The sequence below is a fragment of the Peromyscus leucopus genome, chromosome 23 (assembly GCF_004664715.2).
Source record: "Peromyscus leucopus breed LL Stock chromosome 23, UCI_PerLeu_2.1, whole genome shotgun sequence".
Lineage (NCBI taxonomy): Eukaryota > Metazoa > Chordata > Mammalia > Rodentia > Cricetidae > Peromyscus > Peromyscus leucopus.
Window position 1 is genome coordinate 35,989,248 of NC_051082.1, and position 23,101 is coordinate 36,012,348.

Consider the following 23,101-nt stretch of genomic DNA (forward strand, 5'->3'; position numbering starts at 1 on the left):
CATAGGGAGCTCCAGGATAGCCAGGACCGCATAGAGAGGCCCTGTTTCAAACAACAACAACAACAAAATATACAAAGATCTCTCTCTTCCGGGAAGGACAACGGCTGATCACTTAAAGGCACTAGATCCATATCTACCTGGAGATGGCACTGGAGGATTCAATTTAACAGGCTGGGTTTTTGGGGAGGAGGTCGGGGGTGGAGTGGAGGGGACTACACGGGTATTTTGAGTGTTTGTTACCAGACAGGATCTTATACAATCCAGGCTGGCCTCCAACTGGATTTGTAGCCAAAACTGGCCTTGGATTCCTGATCCTCTTGCCTCCCCCTCCAAAGTGTTGGGATGACAGGTAAGGGCTCCACCAAGTCCTGTTTGTGCAGGGCTGGGGGGGGGGGAAACCAGGAATTCGAGCTTGCCAAGCACATGGTCTACCTACTGACCGAGCCACATGCCCAGCCCCCAGAACAGTCTTCTTAAAGTGACAAAGGGGAGTCCCTCAGGGTGGTGAGTTAGGAGTAGGTGGATGAAGGACAGGTAAAGGCTGGTTAGTAAGGCTTACTGAGTAGGAGGTTGAGGGTAGAGCTCAGCTGAAAGAGGGAAGACACAGAACAGAGCATAAGAAGGATTTCACCCAAGTCTAACATGGTGACGTTGAGGTTTCCCACAGAAACAGGGTTACTCAAAGGCACCCCTGAAAAGCCATCCCAGCCTGGAGGACGATCACAAAAGCTACATGCCGGAGCTTCCAGCCTAGCCACTCAGAGTCTCCTGTCCCCAACAATTGTTACTGTTTACTTGGGCAAGCACAAGACCTGTGTACGAGTGCAGAAGGGAGCTTTGGATCCCGTGGAGCTAAGGTTACAGACAGTTGTGAGCTGCCTGGTAACTGAACTCTGGTCCTCTGTAGGAAGCATATGTTCTTAACTCGTGGGCCATCTCTTCAGCCCTTGTTTCTGTAACAGTGGTTCTCAACCTTCCTAAAGCTGAGACCCTGAATACAGTTCCTCATGTAGTGACCCACAACCATAAAACTGTTTTTGTTGCTACTTCACAACTGTATTTTTACTACTGTTAATGAATTGTAATGTTAATATCTGATATGTGACCCCTGTGTGGGTCTGGACCCACAGGTTGAGAACATTGGTTTAAAAGGTGAAGTAAGCAGGTTAGATCATCAGCAATGTGCCCTGGACAGGGATACTGGTATCCAGGCCTGTTTCTGTCTCCCTTTGCTTCCTGGAATTCATGGAGACTCTGGCCTTCATGTGCTGATTCCCACAAGCCCAAAGCAGTAAAACTGGAGACTAAAGCCTCTATGACCATCGACTAAGGTAACTCTGTCCCTCTAACAAGCTGATTGCATTTTGTTACAATAATGGAAAGCTAATACAGTGACCATATGTATATGTCTCTTTTACTAACCTTCTTTTCCCTTAGGTTTGCCACCATGATAACATGTATCAGAATTCCATCTCTTTTCTGGAGGTGAATACTATTCCACTTGATAGACATACCACACTGTGTTTATCCAGTCACCCATTGGGACTTCTGGTCTCAGTCTACCTTTGGCCCTTATGAACACTCATGGATATGCACTTGTTCAAGTCCCTGGTTTCAATCCCAGGGAGGGAATTACTGACTTGTGTGGTGATTATTTCTTTTTTCTTCTTGATTTTTTTGGGGGGTGGGGTGGTTGGTTATTGTTGTTGTTGTTGGTGGTGGTGGTGGTGGTGGTGGTGGTGGTGTGTGTGTGTGTGTGTGTCTTGCTGGGGGTAGAACCTAGGACCTTGCCCTTGGTAGGCAACACTCTATCACTGAGATACACCCCAAACCCTGTGTTTAACTTTCAAAAACTGATTTTACATTTTATTTATTTGATGTATATGTGCATGCACATGTATACACACATGTAAGTATGCCACTGAACATGTGTGTCAAAGTACAACTGTAACATGAATCTTAAAAGGTCTTATTAATAGAAAACCTGGAGCCAAACACTGGGGTGAAAGCTGAAAGATCAGAGAAGCAGAACAAGCCAGCCACAAGCTCTTACCTCTAAGAAATTCTCAGTCTCAAAGTGTGAGTTCCTGTTTCCTCACGCTCTATATACTTTTCTGTGTCCTGCCATATTACTTCCTGGGATTAAAGGCACGTGTCCTTCCAAGCAAAGACGTGAGATCTCAAGTGCTGGGATTAAAGGCATGTGCCACCATGCCTAGCTCTGTTCCCAGTGTGGCTTCAACTCACAGAGATCCAGACGGAGTGATAGGATTCAGGGTGTGTGCCACCACTGCCTGACCTCTGTGTCTAATTTGGTGGCTGGCTCTGTCCTCTGATCCCCAGATAAGTTTATTAGGATACACAATGTATCCCCACATACAACTTCCAGGAGTCAGCTGGTCTCCACTCAGGTCTTTATCAGACACCTTTCCCTGCTGAGACATCGCACTGGCTCCAGGTTCCTGAGGGACAGACAAACTGTTTCCCGGAGCAGCTGAGCTCTTTCCCACCTCCATCCACGGTGCGCGTGCGTGTGCGTGCGTGTGCGCGCGTGCGTGCGTGCGTGTGCGTGTGTGTGTGTGTGTGTGTGTGTGTGTGTGTGTGTGTGTGTGGACTGGAGCCTCCCCAGTATGTAACACTTCTGTTACTCTGACAGCCAGCCTAGCAGAAGCGAAGTGGTCCCCATGTTGCGTTTTCCTACCTGAATAATTGATTCACTTTTTTTTTTTTTTGATTTTTCGAGACAGGGTTTCTCTGTGTAGTTTCGGTGCCTGTCCTGGATCTCACTCTGTAGACCAGGCTGGCCTCGAACTCACAGAGATCTGCCTGGCTCTGCCTCCCGAGTGTTGGGATCAAAGGCGTATGCCACCGACGCCGGACAATTGATTCATTTTTGAAAGACATCTCCTGTCCATCTCAACCTCTATTCCTCTCTCCCTTCTGCCTCCTTCTCCGCCTCCCACACCTAACCACATCTCTTCCCTCCTGTTCCTTCAAATGACGCATCTTTCTGCCTCGGAGCCTGTGCACGGTCGTTTCCTCTGCCCAGAATGCTTTCCCTCTAGAGACTTAGATGGCTTCTGCCTTTTCATATTTTCTTAAATTTCTTACCCACTTTCATGTTTGAAACAGGGTCTCACTCTACAGCCTGTGCTCACCTTGCATGCATGATTCTTGGGCCTCTGCCTAAATGTCACCATCTTAGGGAGCCTTGCTGATCACACCTTCTGAATATTCCTTGCACCTTTATCTTCCTCCTTAGCTGTTTCTGGGTTGAGCTCTGATGGGTGGGGATACACATGTGTGCACACTCGTGTAGAGCCCAGACAGCCATGTTTTCTACCTAACCCATTAGGTTAGGCCAGCTAGTCGTGGAGTCCCAAGATCCCTCTGTCTCTGCCTCCCTGGTGCTGGAATTATAAGTGTTTCTACCACACCCTGCTTTTTAAATAGAAGTCCAGGGGATTGAACTTGTATCCTTATGCTCACATAGCCAGCCCTCTACCAACTGAGCCACTCCCAGCCCCGAGACAGGCTATGCTGAACTTGCTATGTAGCGGAGGATGGCCTCGAGCTCCACATCATCTTCTCTCTACTTCCCAAGAGAAGGGATGACAGGTGTGTACAACGCCTGACTCTGGGATTTTTGTGGTTGTTTACTTAATTGAGACAGGTGTAAAGATTATGTCCTTAATTACGTCACCAGCCTGTCCCAGCCTAAAAAGTGGGCGTGCCCTCTGTGCCCTCTCTTCCCTGCACTCTCTCCTTCTGTATTCTCCCCCCTCCGCCAGGCCTCTCTCTCTCTCTGTCTCTCTCTTTCCCTCCCTCACCCCCCCTCTCCCAATAAAACTTTAGAAAGGTAACCATGGTTCGTGATTCTTCTGTCACTGATATATCCAGCACTCTCATCCGTCGGCATCGCCGCTTAACCAACAACAGGGTCTCACTTTGTAGCTCTGGATGGCCTGAAACTCTCTATATGTCCCAGGGTGGCCTCACTTGCAGCTGTCCTCCTGCCTCCACATCACAAATGCTGAAATTCCAGGTGAGCACAGCCACGTTCACAAAGACCCCTTGAATATGATCCCAATGGCCTGTGTCTGCATGATGCCTTCTCTGAACCCCCTGAATGCTGCCAGGCTCTCCGCAGCACCCCACCCCCACCACTACCCTGAAACACAGCTTTGAATTTTGCAGGCCATGCCTGGCTCTCCCAGCACCTCCCAGATGGTGAAGAATTGGGCTTGATTGACCTTTGAGAAAATACTCAGGCTGCCCTGGCCTTCCTAGCTGGCCTTGGAGTTGCCAGGCACGGTCTGGCAGTCACCACTGGTCCCCAGCCAGTGTCCTCCTCCCCAACACAGAATGCCCACACGAGACAAGGCCACCCTGTTATCGTGTCTCTAAACACAGCAGCGAGCACAGCTGAGCACAGAGGGGAGGGGCCAGCCCGCGTTCCTTTTGCACTGATTTACTGTGGATGTGGGTGGGTGGGCATGCTGTGGTGTGGTGTGCATGGGACTGTCTGACAACATTCAGGGGGTTCTCTCCCTCCACCACAGGAGTCCCAGGGGTCTAACTCAGTCACCAGGCTTGGTGGCAAACACCTTTATCCTCTGAGCCATCTCACCAACCCCACACCTCTGTTCCTAGTTTATGAGATGGATTTCCTCCACCCATCACAGCTTCGTCCCTGCTTCATTTCTTGGGATTCTTCCTTAAAACGATTCAGAGACTCAAGTAACACAGAGCTTCATGCATGCTAGGCAAGCACCCTACTGATGAGCTCTACCCCCACCCCCCCCCAGCACCCCGAGATCTGCCCTCCAAAGCCTGCATTTCCAGCAGCAGGAGAATGAGGAGGAAATGTTTGTGTCTGGCTGGCTGGACCAAAGCCCTGGGGTGGGTTGGAGGCTGGGAGTAGAGCTGGCCTCAGTCCAGGGGACAAATGCCACATTGGCTGGAACTGCTTTTGTGGGAAGAAAACCACCCAAACTGCTCTGGTGTTTCTGAGAACTTCAGCTTTTGCTTTTCTAGACAGGGTCTCAACAAGTAGCTCTGGCTAGCCTGAAACCCTCTATGTAGACAAGACTGTCTGAGACTCACAGAGAGCCACCTCCTTCTGCTTCCTGAATTCTGGGATTAAAGATGTGCCACATGCCTGGCCTTCAGCTTTACAAAAAAAAAAAAAAGTTTCCTCTCTCTCTCTCTCTCTCTCTCTCTCTCTCTCTCTCTCTCTCTCTCTGTGTGTGTGTGTGTGTGTGTGTGTGTGTGTGTGTGTGTGTGTGTGTGTCAGGGGGTGTTCTTCTTTCTAACAGGTTTTAGTAAAGTATAATTTACATAAATAAAATTCACTTTTTTTTTTTTGTTTTTTTCAAGATAGGGTTTCTCTGTGTAGCTCTGGCTGTCCTGGAACTCACTCTGTAGCCCAGGCTGGCCTCAAACTCACAGAAAGCTGCCTGCCTCTGCCTCCTGAGTGCTGGGATTAAAGGCATGCACCACCACCACCACCCAGCTTGAAATTCACTTTTTAAACATTTATATGGGGATAGGAATGCATGCATGCCATGATGAATTTGTGGAGACCAGACAACTTTCAGGATTCAGTTCTCTCCTTCTACCATGTGGAACTCCAGGATCAAACTCAGGTCGTCAGACTTGATGGCAAGTGCCCTTACATGCTGATCCATTTTGCCCCCACCCATCACTTTTTGTTTGTTTGTTTGTTTGGTTGCTTTTTTGAGACAGGGTTTCTCTGTGTAGCCCTACCTGTCCTGGAACTCACTGGAACCAGGCTGGCCTTGAACTCCACCTGCCTCTGCCTCCCGAGTGCTGGGATTAAAGGTGTGCGCCACCATTGCGTGGCTTTTTTTTTTTTTTTTTTTAAGACAAGGTGTCACTATGTAGAGCAGGCTGGTCTTGAACTTGTGGTGACTCCTCCTGACTCTCCTGAGATTACAATGCTGGGATTACAGGTAAATTTACCACTTTGCCTGGTTCACCAGCAGAGCAGTTACCTACCAATACAGGAGAGCCTGAGTTCCACCCACGGCAACGATAAAAGAAGAAAAAAAAAAACATCTAGGCAAGTGTCGGCGTTGCAGTTCTGTAACCCAGGTGAGCTTCAACCCCAGCCAAAGCCCCACTTCCTTCTCCCCCCGAAAACTCTCAAACAAATCCTCTACATACTTTCTAAAACACCCCAACACACACACACACACACACACACACAGACACACACACACACAGACAAGTCAAATTAATCAGACTGCATTTAACCAAGAGTATGTTTCCAAGCAACCATTTGGTAGTTTGGGTAATGAGGAAACATCCATTTAAAAGGTACCTTGGGGTACTGGGACTGTAGCTTAGTTGGTCGAGTGTTTGCTTAGCATGCATCAAGCCCTGGGTTCCATCCCTAGCACCACATAAAGTAGACATGGTGGAGCACATCTGTCATCCCAGCACTGAGGAGGTGGAAGCAGGAGTCCAAAGTCATCCTTGACTATATCACAAGTTGGAGAGCATCTTGGGCTTCATGAGACCTGTCTCAAAAATAAACAGTTCCGTGGATAAAGGCACTTGCCACCAAGCCTGATGACCCACATGATGACCTAATCCCCAGCACCCATATGGTGGAAAAAGAGAACTGACTCCCCAGAATTGTTCCCTAATATCCACAGACCACCATGGAACACACCCAAATATATACAAATAAATGTGTCTAGTTCCATTTATATTGCTGTGGTTTAAATACTCTGGAAAAAAAAGCAACTTAGGGGAGAAAGGATGTATTTCAGTTGACAGTTCCAGGTTACTGTTCGTCATTGTGAATGCAAGGTAGGAACTTCAAGCAGCTGCTACCATCACATCTGCTGCTGACAGCAAAGAGAATTAAATGCATCGGCTCACTTTCTTGCTCCATGTGCTCATTAGTTTCTCCACATTGTATTATACATTCCAGGACCCTCTATCTAGGGAATGTTGCCACCCACAGGGGACTGAGTCTTTCCACATCGATTAAGACAATCCGGTACAGACATGTCCACAGGTCAGCTGGATCTACACAGTGCCTCACTGAGACTCTTTTCACAAGTGATTCTAGGTTGTGTCAATTAAGTTGACATAAAATGTAATTTTTAAACAGTTAAAGCCAGGCAGTGGTGGTGAACATCTTTAATTCCAGCACTCAGGAGGCAGAGGCGGACTGATCTCTGAGTTGAGGCCAGCCTGGTCTACAGAGTGAGTTTCAGGACAGCCAAGGGATATAGAGAAAAACCTTGTCTCAAAAAAACAGAAAAAAAGAAAAGCCAATAAATAAGTAAATAAATAAATAACCAAACAGTTTTAAAAAGGGGGGGGAATTAAATTTTTAAAAGGTTCTCTGTGAGCCCTAGAAGGGGCCAGTGACTGAAGGACATCAGTCCCTGTGTACAGTGTCAAGATAGAGATGAAAAGAAAAACTTTAAAAATAATAGCCCCAGACACACTGCTTTCTCTAAGTTCATCACTATTATCCATTCTGTGTACTTGGAGTTTTCTCCAGTCCCACTCGGACCCACTGCCACTCTGACCCAAGTAAACACACAGAGACTTATATTACTTATGAACTGTATGGCCGTGGCAGGCTTCTTGCTATCTAGTTCTTATATCTTAAATTAACCCATTTCTATTAATCTATACCTTGCCATGTGGCTTGTGGCTTACCGGTACTTTTACATCTTACTTCTCATGGTGATGGTGGCTGGCAGCAACTCCTGATTCAGCCTTCCACTTCCCAGAATTCTCCTCTCTGCTTGTCCTGTCTATACTATACTTCCTGCCTGGCTACTGGCCAAAGAGCATTTTATTTATCAATCAATCAGAGCAACACATTCACAGCATTTAGAAAGACATCCCCAGTAATTCTGTTTCCTAGATCAAGAAAACTAAGGCTCTGAAAACTCAAATTGCTTGCCTGGGTCTCTGACAGAATCCAAACCCAGGTCCTCCAGGCTGCCCCCAGAGGTAGTAGGGTACCTTGTGACAACATCATCTGGGGGAACTCTTGAGGTCACAATGTCACAATGAGCTGGACTAGACTACCTTGGGTTAACCTTTAGAAAGGACCAGAAGACCATCCCCTGGAATGACCAGGACCAGAGGGAGTCTGAGGGACCAGACGGGCACTAAGTTCAAGATTCATTAGCCCAGTGAGGTAGGTCTGTGTTCTTGTCCCTGAACCCCTCAGTATTAGGGACTGAACCAAGGAGCTTATATATGCTAGGCACACACTCAACAACCACCGAGCTAAAGCTTTAACCTGAGATAGGGTTGCACGTAGCCTAGGCTGGCCTCCAATTTGCTATGTAGTCAAGGGTGACCCTGAATTTCTCATCTTCTAACCTTGGGTTATAGGTGTATTACCATGACTGGTTTGTGCTGTGCTGGGGAATGGAACCAGGTCTTCGTGCATGCCGGATGAACACTACCTGCTCCTGTGGTGCAGAGTCCCTGATTTCATTTATTCATTGGCCCAGGCTGATCTCAAACTCGCATTTAAGGTTGAGCCTGAACTTTTCATTCTCCTGACTCTACCTTCTAAATTCTGGAATCACTGACACAAAGCCAGCTGATGTGTGTGTGTGTGTGTAGGCTAGAGAACAATCTTAGGTGTCATTCTCAAAATTGCCTTAAGACAAGGTCCCTCACTAGCTCAGAGCTCATTGATTTAGCTAGGCTGGGCACCAGTGAGCCTCGGGAACCCCCTGTCTCTGCCAGCTAACAAGGGTGCGGGGTATCACAGACTGATCCAATCTTCAGCTCTTGTTTTGTCTTCTTTTTGAGACAATACCTTATGTAGTCCAGTCTAACCTCGAGTTCTCCATGCAGATGAAAACGACCTTGAATTTCTAATCCTCCAGCCCCTGCCTTCAGACTGCTGGGATGACAAGCCTGTACCACCACACCTGGTTTATGCAGGGCTGGGGCTCCAACCCAATGCACTCTGGGCAAGCATCCTGCCAATGTACCAGAATGCCAGCCCAATGCATGTCCTTTTCTTCCCTTTTACTTTATTTATTTTCATGTGCTGCAGAATCAAGCACCTAATGTATGCTTTTTAAAGAGTTCAATATGAGCACACAGCAGGCTGAAGTCAGGAAGGGGCTTTCTGGAGGAGGTGAGCCTGGAAGCCAGGAATGACGGTGGACAGTCAGGGTCTCTAAGTAGCATCAAGGAAGATGGAGGAGGCAGCTCTGTTCCAAGACCCACCTGGCTGAGCAGCAATGACGGTTCAAAGCTGCAGGCAGAAGAAGAAGCCTGAGCAGCTGATCACATGGCATCTGTAGCTACCAGTGCTTGTGCTCAGCTCACCTCCCCATTTATACGAGAGCTTCTCAACCTGCCTAACGCTGGAACCCCTTAACACCTCATACGGTGACCCCCAACCATAAAGTTATTTTCGTTGTTATTTCATAATTACAATTTTGCTGTTATGAATGGTAATGTAAATATCTGTGTTTTCCGATGGCGTTCTGTGACCCCTGGAAAAGGGTAGTTTGACCCCCAAAGGGGGTGACCCATAGGTCACTGATTTATACAGTCCAGGACCCAGCTCAGGGTTACTTTTAGTGTGTGTCTCTCTTCTCAATTAACCTCCAACGTCATCTCTCAGAGGCCTGCCTGGAGGTTTGCCTCCTAGGTGATTTCATTTACTGGCCATCACAGTCTTTAAATAGCCATGCATATATTGTATGTGATTTCCAGCCCCATCATCAGCTAACAAAAGCTCAGGGTTCTTGATCTATTTTTGCTAACTGATGTCCGGGGTAACCTATCTCAGGGTTTTTTATTGCTGTGACGAATCGCCATGATCCAAACCAAGTTGGGGAGGAAAGGGTTTATTTCATTTTACAGCGCTTTGTCCATCATCCAGGGAAGTCAGAGCAGGAACCTGGAGGCAGGAGCTGATACGGAGGCCATAGAGGAGTACTGATTTCTGGTTTGCTCCTCACGGCCTGCTCAGCCTTAGAGAACCCAGGACGCCTGCCCAGGCATGGTCCCTCTCACGGTGGATTGGCCCTCCCACATCAATCATCAATGAAGAAAATATGCCACAGGTCAACCTAGTGGAGCATTTTCTCAACTAACTTTTCCTCTTCTACAAGGGCTCTAGCTTGTGTCCAATTGACATAAAACTACCGGGCACAGTACCACATTACCCCTATACAGTAGCAGCCAAGTAAGAGACTGTCTTTTTCCTCTTCCTGGGGTCAGACCAAGGATTGAAAAGAAGCATTGTTCTGGGGTAGAGGAGGCGGTTGTCCCGGGTTCAGGCCTTTGTCTTTGCACCTCGCAGGTGGTGCCGGGGCCTCACGATGCCAGTGTGCCCGATGTCCATGGAGTTCCTCAAGGCCTCACACTTCACTCTGGGCTCCGATCCACGGCTGATCGAAGGTAGTATGCAGTGCACGACGCACCGGGACTTCCCGGCCTATTTCTCCGCCACCCCGGAGCGGCTCCCAGTTTCGCCAACGCACTCCACAGTCTTCCAAAAGGAAACACGCTGGGACTCCGAGGAGCGCGTGTCGGAGATGCACCGCGCGTTCTCACCGCCGTCTGAGTCGCCGCGGCTGGAGGAGCTGCGGGAGCAGACAATGGAGCGCGCGCGAGCCATGCAGATCAGCAACCTGCACGTGCACGCGGACGTGCGCCCTCGCCTCAACCTGTCCACGGCACGCGCGGACTACCGCTGGCCGGAGCTGCCGCCGCACGGCCGCGAAGACATCCGAGGCGCGCGCCTCATCTTCGACCGCGACTCGGTGCCCTCAGGCGACAGGGAGCAGCTGCGCATCCCGGCCACCTCCTACAAGGCGCACTACCTGCCGTACGCCGCCGCCGCTCAGCCCCGTGTGCCCAGCAGCCACCTGGGTGAGCGCGCGCCCTGGCCATGTGCACCTAAGGGCGCTCAAGGACTCCTCACAACCCCCCACCCAAATAGCCGCTTGTCATCTTGACGAGGAAAATGCTTCTAGTTGCCAACTAGTAGAGACCAAAGATGCTGCTGCTGAAACCGCCAGGGCTGAGGATGTGGTCCAGTTGGTAGAGTATTTACCTAGCATTCATTAAGCCCTGGCTCGCAACCTCAGCACTGTATAAATGAGGCATGATGGCCAACACCTATCATCCCAGCATTGGGGAAGTGAAGGCAGGAAGTGCCCTTCATTGGGGAAGTGAAGGCAGGAAGATGAGGAGTTCAGCTACATAGTAAATTCTAGACTAGCCTAGGACCCTGTCTCAAAAAAATAAAACAAGGCTCGGGAGATGACTCTGTCAGTACACTGGTTGATGTGCAAGCAAGAGAACCGGAGTTCTACCCCCCAACACCTATGTTAGAGCCAGGTGGAGCAACGCATGCTCAGGAGAAAGAGACAGGAGGATCGTTCTCTCGCTCTCTCTCTCTCTCTCTCTCTCTCTCTCTCTCTCTCTCTCTCTCTCTCACACACACACACACACACACACACACACACACACACACCTCTTCCCTGTTTGCTGGCCAGTCTAACTGAATCAGAGAGCTCCAGGTTCAGTGAGAGACTCTGTCTCAAAAAATAAGATGGAGAGCAATTGAGGAAGACATCAGACATCAACCTCTGGCCTTCGCATGCATGTACATTCTCATGCACCCCCACACACATCAACACACAAAACAAAACAAAACAAAAATCCCCAATATGAATGGTGGCTCCCACCTGTAATCCTAGCACTCGGGAACTAAGGGAAAGGGATTGCTGCAAATTCTTGACTCGCTGCCCAGATCCAACATGCACAGTGCAGCAGCACTATTCCACGAAAGAATCAGCCAGTTCCAAACATCAAGAAAACATAGGTTCCAGAAACTCTGAGACAGCTCACTGGAAAAGGGCACTTGCAGCCAAGCCTGATGACCTGAGTTCAATCCCTAGGTAGAAGGAGAGGACTGATTCCTGCACGTTGTTCTGAGACCTGAACATCTCTCTCTCTCTCTCTCTCTCTCTCTCTCTCTCTCTCTCTCTCTCTCTCTCTCTCTCTCTCTCTCTCTCCTCTCTCTCTCTCATGCACATGCACGCACACACACCAAAAAGTTGAGCATGATTGTGCATGCCTGTGATCTTAGCACTTCACAAGCTGAGACTGAAGTTCAAGACCAGCCTTGGCTACAGCAAGAGTTCAAGTCTAGCCTGGGTGACTTAGTGAGATTCCCAGAATAAAAAGGGTTGAGAATATAGCTCATTGGTAGAACACTGGGCTAGTGTGTATGAGGACCTAGTCTTTTTGGAATTGACTGGCAGTGACTCCAGTGCATTATTGCTGTCAGTAAGAGTACTTTGAGTTGGGCTTTGGGATTCTTGGTTTCTTTGTGTGCATTTGGGTGTAGTTGTGTACCGTAGAGAAAAACCTTGAGTATCAGAGCTCGGGCATCTTCCATCTTTTATTTTGAAACAGGGTGTTTTGTGGGTCAAGAGAATGAGCTATGATAGCTATACTTTCGGTGTTGAATGAGTGAGTTTATAGTATATAGCAAGCCAAAATAACAGGAAAAAAGCAAGTTATGACCCAGTAGGAACTAGCCTTATCCAGTCAAACATTCTCATACTCAAAGCATCCGGCAGAGGCCGCCTGGGGAAGCCCCATTGATCCTGACTGAGACCATCTCGGCAGAGCAGTGAGGCTCTCCTCACAGGGGAGCCTTCCAGGTGAAGGAAAAATAAGAGCAGGTGGAAGAGATGTCAGAACAGGCGCTCACAACGTGTGGCAGGAACTGACATCATGGAGGCGCGTGCCTTTAATCCCAGCCCTTTCCCACTACCGGGGCTTTACATCACGGGATGAGCAACAGTGGTGTCTGTTGGAAGAGGCTCTTCTCAAGTACATGATGTTTTCATTCTTGGGTGGTTTTTACTGTTTTCTTCCCTCCTCGTCACAGAGCTGGGGGACAGCCCACCATTGGACAAGGGGCCATGGAGAACACTTTAAGACCTACGTGCTTAGGTTTAAAATGGGAGAGGGGACCTGACTTTCAGAACCAGCTTCTCGGTTCATTACATAGCGTCTGTCACTGGCCTGGAACATCCTCAATGGGCTGTGCTGGTTGGCCAGTGAGCTCCGGGGATCTGCCTCCCTAGCGCCGAGATTACAAACGTGTGCCACCACCCTGACTTTTTATGTGGGTTGTGGAGATCCATCCCCATGTCTTCATGACTGAGACAAGTGCTTCACTGCCTTTTCTTTTTCCTGTTGGGGACGAAATTCGGGTCTCAGACATACCAGGCAGTGCTCTCCCACTGTTCAGCTACCGTGCTCTGCCTTTCTGTCTGGCCACTTGAAGTCTCTGAGCCTCAAGGGTGTGCAAAATGAGTGAGAGAATACCAAGTCCGACTCAGCCCGAGCTGGGCCTATGGCCCCAGCACTCGGAAGGCCGAGAACTGAGAGGTCCTAAGCAGCTAGGACTGTTGATCAAAATACTGTCTGAATGCGCACAAAACCACCCTGAAACCAAATACAGAAGAAAGAAGGGAGGAGCCTGGGTGCAGCGGCCGAGCCCGTAGGCCAGCGCCGCAGGGAGGCTGGAGCAGGAGAGTCGGTTCCCTCCATCTTCGACTGCGAGAAAAGTGTGACACCAGACTGGACTACATGAAACCCCATCTCAGAGAAGGAGGGAGGAGGGGAAAGGAGGGAGAGAAAAAAGAGAGCAGAGGGAAATGGACTTAGCCTCAGTGCCTGTCTCAGTACCTGGTAGTTTTTTTTTTTCCTTACATTTATGGTGTTTATACGCATGTGCACATGTTCCAGGGTTCAGGTATGGGTCAGAGGACAGCTTTCAGGAGATACTTTTCTCCCACCATGTGAAACTCGGGGATCTAACCCAGGTCATCAGGCTTGGTGGCAAGTGCCTTTACCCACCAACCCATCTCAACAACCCCCCCCCTTTTTAAATTATTTTTTGTGATAGTTTGCAGAGATCCTTCAGTCTCAAATGATCAGGGCTGCTCAGCCTACCTTCCTGTGGATAGAATCCCAGGTGGCCTAAGGCTGCAGAGAATCAGTCCCATTCTCTCCCACCCCTCCTTGTTCTTCTTCCTTAGGGGGCCGCAACCCCCTGAAATGGAACTACAAGGGACAGGACGACACCACCTACCAGAATCACTTCCAGGCCCTCCCAGGTCCTCCTGCCTTGATGTGTAAGAGGGTAAATCAAGGTGTCTCTGGCTTTGCGGGGAGGTGGGGCAGTCGCAGCAGCTAGAGTGGTTCTGACCTTCCCACCCTCCTTTTCCCACAGGCCTCCTCCAGTGTGAGCCTAGGAGACCCCCAGACTGGCTTCAACACCCTGTGCTCATACACGAAACAAACCTACATGCCTCAGGAGCTGCCACCAGACAGGTACAAAAGGACACAGTCGCCCACAGTTGGCTTTCAGCAGCATGTGGGTGCATCAGGCCGGGCTCTGGAACTTCTGCTTGCCTTGAAAAAGTCCGATCCATGTTCCACCACAGTGCCACACTGCCTACTAAAAGCACCCTGCGGGAGGTTGGGGAGATGGCTCAGCATGTAAAAGTGTTTGCTGCATGAACATGAGGACTTGAGTTCAAATCCTCAGCATTCACCTAAAAAGCTGGTTGTGGTCACATGCCTGTCATCCCCATGGTGTGATGCATACAGACAGGGGATCATTGGGACATGTCAGCTGCCAGCCTGACTCCAGGTTCAGTGAGACTCTGTCTCAAAAGCACAAGGCATGGGTCAATGAGATGGCTCAGTGATTAAAGGAGCTTGCTACCAAGTCTGATGACCTGAGTTCAATCCCCGGGATCTACATAGTGAAATGAGGGAACTGATTTCCATAAGCTCTTCTCTGACCTCCACATGTGCACCATGGAACAAACACAGGTGTACACACACACACACACACACACACACATACATACACACGCATGCACAGTCAGGCTCACACTTGCACACATCCTATATATACACAACACATGTATAGCAGCACACACTAAAATAAACAAGGAGAAGGAAAGATATTTCCATAGTTGAGCACTTGTTGCTCATGCAGAAGACCAGAGTTTGGTTCTTTAACTCCAGTTCCAGGAGATCCAATACCCTCTTTTAGCCTCTGCCAGCACCCACAAACATATGGCACATGCACATACATATAAAATTAAAATAAAATATAAATCTTAAAAAAAAATGGAGAGAGCTAGGCAGTGGTGGTGCATACCTTTAGTTCCAGCACTCAAGAGGTAGAGGCAGGCGGATCTCTGTGAGTTTGAGGCCAGCCTGGGCTACAAAGCGAGTTCTAAGGACAGCCAGAGCTACACAAAGAAACTCTGTCTTGAAAAAAAGGGGTGGGGGTGCTATTCGCTGGTGAACAGCACTGGCCGCTCTTCCAGAGGACCCAAGTTTGATTCCCAGCATGCACATAGCAGCTCACAACTGTTTGTAACTCCAGCTCCTGGGGATCTGACCCTTCTCCCTGTCTCCTTAGGCACCAGGCATGAATGTGGTGTAAAGATACACATGCAGGCAAAATACCCATACACATAAAAAATAAAAACTTTTTAAAGGGGAAAATTGAGTATGGAGGTGAATACCCTGAGTCCCAGAACTTGGGGGACAGAGAATGGTGGTCCACTGTAAGGTCGAGGCCAGCTTTGTCTACATAGTTCTGAGCCAGCCAAGGCCACATACTAAGACCCTGCCTCAAAATCAATCAATTAATTAAAATAAATCAATGCTGGGAAGATGGCTTGTACATACATGGTGGCTCCCAACTATCTGTTACCCCAGTTCTAGGAGATCATCTGGCTTTCATGGACACCAGGAACACCAGGAACATGTGGTATACTTACATATAAACAGGCAAACACTCGTACACATAAGAGAATAGTCTTTAAAAATAGCCAGGTGGGAGAGGAGCTTAGTCCTGCTTCAACTTGATATACCATGCGTTGTTGACTTCCATGGGAGGCCTTACCCTTTCTGAGGAGTGGAAGAAGGCAGGGGACTAGAAAGGAGGTGTGGGGGAGGGAACAGGAGGAGGTAAACTGTGGTTGGTATGTAAAATAAATTTTAAAAAATTAATATAAAAAAAATAGCCAGGTGGTGGTGGCCCACGCCTTTAATCCCAGAACTTGGGAAGCAGAGGCAGGTGGATCACTGAGTTCAAGGCCAGCCTAGTCTACAGAGTGAGTTTCAGGACAGCCAGCCAGGGCTATACAGAGAAATCCAGTCTCCAAAAACATAAATAAAGAATAGATAAATGAATAAGCAATCAAACAAGTACATAAGTAATAAAAAGGCACAATGGCACATGCCTTGAGTCATGGCACTCCTGTCCTGCTTTGGTTTCCGTGGGTCTGATAAACACAGAGGCCAAAAGCAACTCTGGAAGGAAAGTGTTTGGTTTATGGGTTGCAGCCCATCGTTGAAGGAAGTCAAAGGAGCTCAAGGAGGAACCTAGAGGCACGAACTTCAGCAGAGACCCTGGAGAAACGCTGCTCACTGGCTTGTTCTCCAGGGCTGGCTCAGCCTGCTTTTGCAAAGACTTAGGATCATCAGCCCTGGGTGGCACACCCACATCAGTCATTAATGAAGAAAACGCCCCACAGACAGGCACCACACGCCAATTTGATGGAGACAGTTCCTCAGTGGAGGGTAGCTCTTTCCAGGTGATTCTAATTTCTGTTGAGTTGACAAAAACTAACCAACACAGCTCCTGAGGAAGAGACAGACAAATCTCTGTGAGTTTCAGGCCAGCCAGGGCTACATCATGAGACCGTCTCAAAATGTATACAAATATTAGTTAACGTACCCCAGGCTCAGCCACAGTTCACCCGTCCCTATCGCTTTTCCTGAAAATTCTGAGGCCCTACCTTGATCCTAACTTATTTTGCCGGAGGTATGACAAGGCCCAGACGGCAGCCCACATCCACCAGGTGAGCATTAGTCCTGGAGACCGCCTGTTCCATGACAGGACCACCATGAATGACCACTTCTACCCCCGAGAGCCAGGTGAGAGCCCACCGTGCGTGCGTGCGTGCGTGCGTGCGTGCGTGCGTGCGTGCGTGCGTGCGCGGCGGGTGCGTGCGTGCGTGCGTGCGTCCACCCACCCCTGCTCTTTTGCAGCGCGGTCTCTGCTGCTTAACTCTGACACACCCCTCCCCTGGCAGAGCCTTTTGTTCTTCACCACGATAAGACCCCGGAGTCACACATCCTGAAAGGAAACTGGTGCCCTGGCCCTGGCAGCCTGGCTACCTCCACAAAGCTCTTCTATGGTGAGGTCAGCAGGAAGAGGGAGGAGGCGCCAGTGCGCTCTCGTGGGGGAGAAGGGGGTCTCAAAGGCACAGCAAGGGGTGGAGCTCAGTGTAGACCGCAGGTCCTGGGTTTGACCCATGCCAGTATCAGCCTCAATGGTTGTCTGTAAAATACAATCACTGAGTTAAATCTAAGCCCATCTGGAAGCCAGGGGGTGGGAGCTATCCACGAGGCATGAGTGACTCTCAGTGCCGGAGCCCCTGGACCAGAGATCCCTAGAAGCCTGTGTTCCTACAGCCGCCTCCTGTGACTCAGCCTCCAAGCCGACACGTGTCCCATGAGAAACTGAAGGATCATGTGACCCTGGGAGAAGCAAAGCTGCTGGGAGACTTCTTCCAAACCTCCACGGGCTCAGCCTACTGCCCTCCGGATACCAAACCAATACAGAGAGCCCTTAACCTTTCCTTGTTACAGAGTAACCTGCCTGAGGGCACAGGTGGTGAGTGTGGCCTGCCCGTTCCTGAGAGCCCCGCCCCATCCCCAAAGGTCCGCCCTGGTTCCTGCAAGCTCCGCCCATCACTGAAAGCCTCACCGCAACAAAAACCTGTCGTTTCCTGAAGTCCGCCCCAAACCCCATCCCCTCCAACGCTAAAGACCTGCCTCTGTCCCTGGAAGCCCTGTCCATTGCTGAAAACACCACCTCATTCTTAAATCCCCCTCACATCTGAAAACATGGGACCAGTACTACAGAACCCCCAGCCCCGATTCCCTTCTCATCCCCACATACCTGCCCATGCCTGGGTCCCCTCTCCATCTCCAAGGACCTGCTGATGTTCCCATGGGCCCTACCCATAACTGAAAGCTCCTCCGCCCCTGGGAGCCCATCCCCACTTCCAAGGACTTGCTTCTCTTCCCCTCCCCTCTCCGCTGCCCTCCACGACCACGAGGTTTTTCTGTGTGGCCTTGTCTGTCCTGGGACTCGTTTTTTAAACTAGGATGGCCTCGAACTCAGAGATTCACCAGCCTCTGCTTCCTGAGTGCTGGAACTAAAGGCGTGGGCCATCAAATACTCGCTTCTTAGGTCTAGAAGCCTTTCTTGTAACTGAAAGCCTCACCCCATATGCAAAGATCTGCCCATTTCTGAGTTCTCACAGCTCCCTAGAAGCCCCGCCCACACCCCCAAGTCCCTCCCCTTCCCGAAGCCCCTCCCCATTCCCAAAGTTCTGCCCCTCAAAGTGCCTACCACCACCTACCTCCAATTGATCCCACCTTGGGTTGACAACTCCTTGCGTAACTTCAATTCTATGGTCTGGCCAAGGCCCTCTCCCTTTCTTATTCTCCCTCATCCATCTCTAAGGCCTTCTCTGTCAGACTCTGGCAATGCACAGTGCCCTCTCTGGTCCCGCCCTTCCGACACCTCTGGTTTGATCCCGCCCACACGCCACACCGTCTTAGCCTCAGTTCAACCCAGGTGCCTGAGCCCCGAAACTTCCACCCTTAGTCCCTCATATCCTGCCTCATTCGTTTCCTCTGCTCCCCAACTTTTCCCAAACTCAAATCTCCAGAATCTGATTTTTTAACCATGAACCAAAAGATGCTGAAGCCTCATGGAATAGTTCGAGCTGCCATCACGGAAGAACTGTTACAGAAGGTGAGCCAGAGGGATGGGATGCATGCCTCATTAGCACCCCTCAAACTATGTTAACCCCAGTCTCAGAATCAGTCAGGTCAGCTATCAACCTTGTTGAATGTAACTGTATCAGTGCTGAGGACTGACTGGTTTTGTTTTGTTTTGTTTTTGAGCTGGACTCCTGCCTCCACCTCCCCTGTGCTGAGGTTGCAGGCATGCACCACCATTCAGAATTCAGGGCTCCTGTTAATGACAACCCAGCTTCAAGGTTATCTGCAGTTTCTCCCCCACTCAGGCCCACACCAACTCAGACACATTTATTACCAGACAGGGTTTAAATCTCAAAAGAGGATTTAAAGCCCACCCAGGACCATCCAAAGTCCTGGGGTCATTCTAGGGACTAGTTAAAAATTGCTTTATATATCTATTTGTTCGTTTGTTTATTTTTAAAGATTTATTTATTACATATACAGTGTTCTGTCTGCATGTATGCCTGCAGGCCAGAGGAGGGCACCAGGTCTCACTACAGATGGTTGTGAGCTACTGTGTGGGTGCTGGGAATTGAACTCAAGACCTCTAGAAGAGCAGCCAGTGTTCTTAACCTCTGAGCCATCTCTCCAGCCCTCGATTGTTTTATTTTTAGAACATTTTATTCTAGTGATGTGTGTGTGTGTGTGTGTGTGTGTGTGTGTGTGTGTGTGTCGTGTGCGCGCGCACATGTCATGGTATACATGGGAAGGTGGGAGGACAACTTGCAGTAATCAATTCTCTTCTACCACATGGGCCCCAGGGATGGAACTGGGTCCTCCCACACAAGGTACAATGACCACTAGGCTGAGCCTCTTCTTGCCCTCCAATGTCCTCCCCAGAGTGGTCTAGAGGTGGCCAGGGTGGGTCGGCAACCACCAGGCTGTCTGACAGACCGCCTACCTTGACTTCACAGTGCAAATACAGCCACATAGAGCCCCAGCTGGGTGGACAGCGCTTCTTCTCTACGCACTATCAAGACCAGTTTCCTTTCAAGTACCAAGGCCCACTGGTAAAGACGCAAAGTAACATTCAGGAGAGCCATGTGCCGATGGGCACGCCCCAGAAGTTCGGCTGCTGGGGACAGAGAGTAGACCCTCAGGGTCCCCAGCTCCCTATGTACCCTTGCCCGAGCAAGCAATAAATATCACTTGATTGTCAACTTGACAGCCTTTATCTTTCCTTTTTTTTAACGTTGATTTGCTTGTGTATGAGCATGGTTGTGCACGTGCCACGGTGGGGGGGGGTGTCAGAAGGCAACTTGCAGGAATTGGTTCTCTCCTTTCTCCGTTTAAGTTCTAGGGAATAGATCTTAGGTCCCCAAGGACCACGCTTTGTGGCAAAGCCTTTATTTGCTGAGCCATCATGGCTGCCCTGGACAGACTTGAGAATAGTCATGAAAACAAGCCTCTGAGCATGTCTACGTGAGAGTTTCTAGATTAGATTAACTAAGGCGAGGAGACCCTGAATGTAGGCGCACAATTTCATGGGCTAGGGTTCCAGCCTGGAGAAGAGAGAGTGGCGTAAGCAGCCCTCCTCACTGCCTGGAGCCAAGGCGGTATGACTGGCTGCCTTGGCTCCTGCCGCTTTACCACCCCACCATGGTGAACGGCACTCTCCAACTGTGAGGTTCTCTCTCTTTCTTTCTCTCTCTCTCTCTCTCTTTCTTTCTTTCTCTCTTACAGCATGTGTTTTGCCTACATGTAAGTCTGCACTCCATGGACAGGCCTGGTGCCTGTGGAAGCCGGAAGGAGACACTGGATCTCCTGGAAGTGGAGGGCTCTTCTGACATTGGAATGACGCAGTCTATGAATAGTGCGGGTCTGGAGATGGCTCAGTGGTTAAGAGCCCTGCTGCTCTCGCCGATAACCAGAGTTCCATTCCCAGCACCCATATCCAGTGGCTCCCAGCCATCTATGAGTCCAGCCCCAGTGCCCCGGCTTCAGAATGCACTGAACTCTCTCTCTCACACACACAGATATGCACATAGACACATAATTAAAAAATTAAAAATCAGCCAGGCAGTGGTGGTGTACTCCTTTAATCCCAGCACTCGAGAGGCAGGTAGATCTCTGCGTTGAGGTTAGCCTGGCCTACGGAGGGAGTTCCAGGACAACCAGGGCTACACAGAGAAAGCCTGTCTCAAAAAACCAAACCAAAAAAAAAAAAAAGAAAAAAGAAAAAGAAAAGAAAAAGTTTAAAATCAAGCAGGAGAGATAGCTCAGCAGTTAAGAGCACCGCTGCTCTTCCAGAGGACTCGGGTTCAATTCCCAGTGCCCACATGGTGCCTAAATCAACTGTCTGTAACTCCAGGTCTGACGCCCTCTTCTGGACCCTTATGGCACTTGCTTCTGTGTGGAGCACAGACAGACATGCAGACGAAACACATACGAACACATAAGAATAAGTACATCTTTTGTTTTAATCTTTAAAGTAGTTAATATAAAAAAGAGGAGATGGCTAGTGTTGGACAAAGGCGTTGGGCAGGGATGTTGAGTGTGGTAGAGTCCTGGGGCTCCAGGGACAGTATCAATCCAAACTTCTTCAGGTCTTAAATATTATTTTAATTTTTAAAAATATTCATTTTATTTATGTGTGTCTTTGTTATGTCCACAGAAGCCAGGAGAGGGCATCCTGTCCTCTGGAGTTAGAGTTACAGGCATTTGTGAACTACTCTATGTGGATGCGGGGAATTCTGGTCCTCTGTAAGAGCAGCAAGAGCATCTCACTGCCGAGCCAGCTCTTCAGGGCACCACCACGCCTTTCTTTTGGAGACAACATCCCACTATGTAACTCTGGCTGGCTTGGAATTATCTATGTAGACCAGGATGTTCTCAAAGTCATAGAGATCTGCCTGCCTCTGCTTCCTGAGTGCTGGAATTAAAGTGCATGCCAGCCTTGTAAAAGTTGAGTGTGTGTGTATGTGTGTGTGTGTATGTGTATGTGTGTGTGTGTGTGTGTGTGTGTGTGTGTGTGTGTGTGTTAAGATTCATTTACTTAGTGCAGGTTGTTGTGGGGCACGTGTGTCCCGTTGCTTGGGTGGAGGTCAGAAGACAGCTTGTAGGAGTTGATTTTCTCCTTCCACAATGAGGGTGAGGGGGGAAGTTAAATCAGGCTTGGCAGAAAGCACCTTTACCCACTAAAGTCGTCCTTCTGGCTCTCACCACAATGTGGTTTTGTTTTGTTTTGTTTGTTTGGAGACAGGATCTCACTATATAGCCTTGGCTGGCGTAGAACTCACTAAGTAGACTAGGCCAGTATTGAACTCGTAAAGATCTGCCTGCTTCTGCCTTCAGAGTGCTGGGGTTAAAGGTGTACACCACCATGCCTGACCATACCACATCTTTTTCATCCAGGGCCTAATATTGCTGGAGCCTGTCTCCTAGCAACAGACCTACATTTGCCCAGACCATCCATCTAGTTGGAAGTCATATCCTAACCGGAGGGTAAATAAAGCTGTAGTGAGCTCTCACTACCGAAAGGGCTACTTAGGTTCTGTGGATAGGGAGTATTTAATATGTCAGGAGAAACAGGCTTTAGAATCCCTCTAGATGATCTATTATTATCTTTAGAATCCCCCTGATCCTCCCAGTTTTATGTCTACCTCATTACCGTCTTCATTTAGTGTGGACAGAGAATTCAGCTCCAGCAATTTCACATGGAGTAGAAACAATCTCTTCTTTGTAAAGAATGTATACAAGAAGCTTATGTCTTTTAAGACCTCCCTGAAGGGGCCGGTGAGATGGCCCAGGAGGTCCGGCTTGTGGCCAGCTAGAAGTCTTGAATTCCATCCTGAGAATGCACATGATGGAGGGCGAGAACTCAGCATTTCAATATCTTTTTCTTCCCAGGGGGTGATTCCTGATATTTTAGTTTTGTTTGGGGGAATTTTGTTTTTAGTTTCTTTTTGTCTGTTTTGTTTTATTTCTTTATCTTTGAAAAAGGGTCTCATTTAGTCCAGGGTGGCCTTCCTCAGCTACATAGTAAGTTTGAGTCTCTTACATTTGGGCTACATAAGACCCAGGAGAGGGAGTGAGGGGGCGAAGCAGAGAGGAAGACTAGCTTCTGTGTTCAGTGAGAAAGAGCCCAAGATGAAAACAGGAGGCTCTTTAGCAGGGAGTATTAAAGACTTTGGGGGCGGGGGGCATGCACTTGTGCTGGACGGCT

At 49.1% G+C, this 23,101-nt stretch overlaps 1 protein-coding gene across 1 annotated transcript; it reads left to right on the top strand.

Annotated features, from left to right (window-relative positions):
- The first annotated feature begins 8,085 nt into the window (after positions 1–8,085).
- Positions 8,086–20,101, top strand: Tex45 (testis expressed 45). The gene is made up of 9 exons (XM_028857387.2): positions 8,086–8,197; positions 10,340–10,911; positions 14,106–14,209; positions 14,300–14,400; positions 16,922–17,034; positions 17,193–17,302; positions 17,575–17,776; positions 18,843–18,928; positions 19,851–20,101. Exons 2-9 carry the CDS (start codon positions 10,359–10,361, stop codon positions 20,076–20,078), a joined length of 1,497 nt encoding a protein of 498 aa, XP_028713220.1. The 5' UTR covers positions 8,086–8,197; positions 10,340–10,358; the 3' UTR covers positions 20,079–20,101.
- The last annotated feature ends 3,000 nt before the right edge of the window (positions 20,102–23,101 follow it).

Coding starts and splice junctions, on each gene's coding strand:
- Tex45 (XM_028857387.2), top strand. CDS start 10,359: ATGCCAGTGTGCCCGATGTCCATGGAGTTCCTCAAGGCCTCACACTTC. Junction 10,912..14,105: donor TGTGCCCAGCAGCCACCTGG/GTGAGCGCGCGC, acceptor CTTCTTCCTTAG/GGGGCCGCAACCCCCTGAAA. Junction 17,777..18,842: donor CCTGCCTGAGGGCACAGGTG/GTGAGTGTGGCC, acceptor TCAAATCTCCAG/AATCTGATTTTTTAACCATG.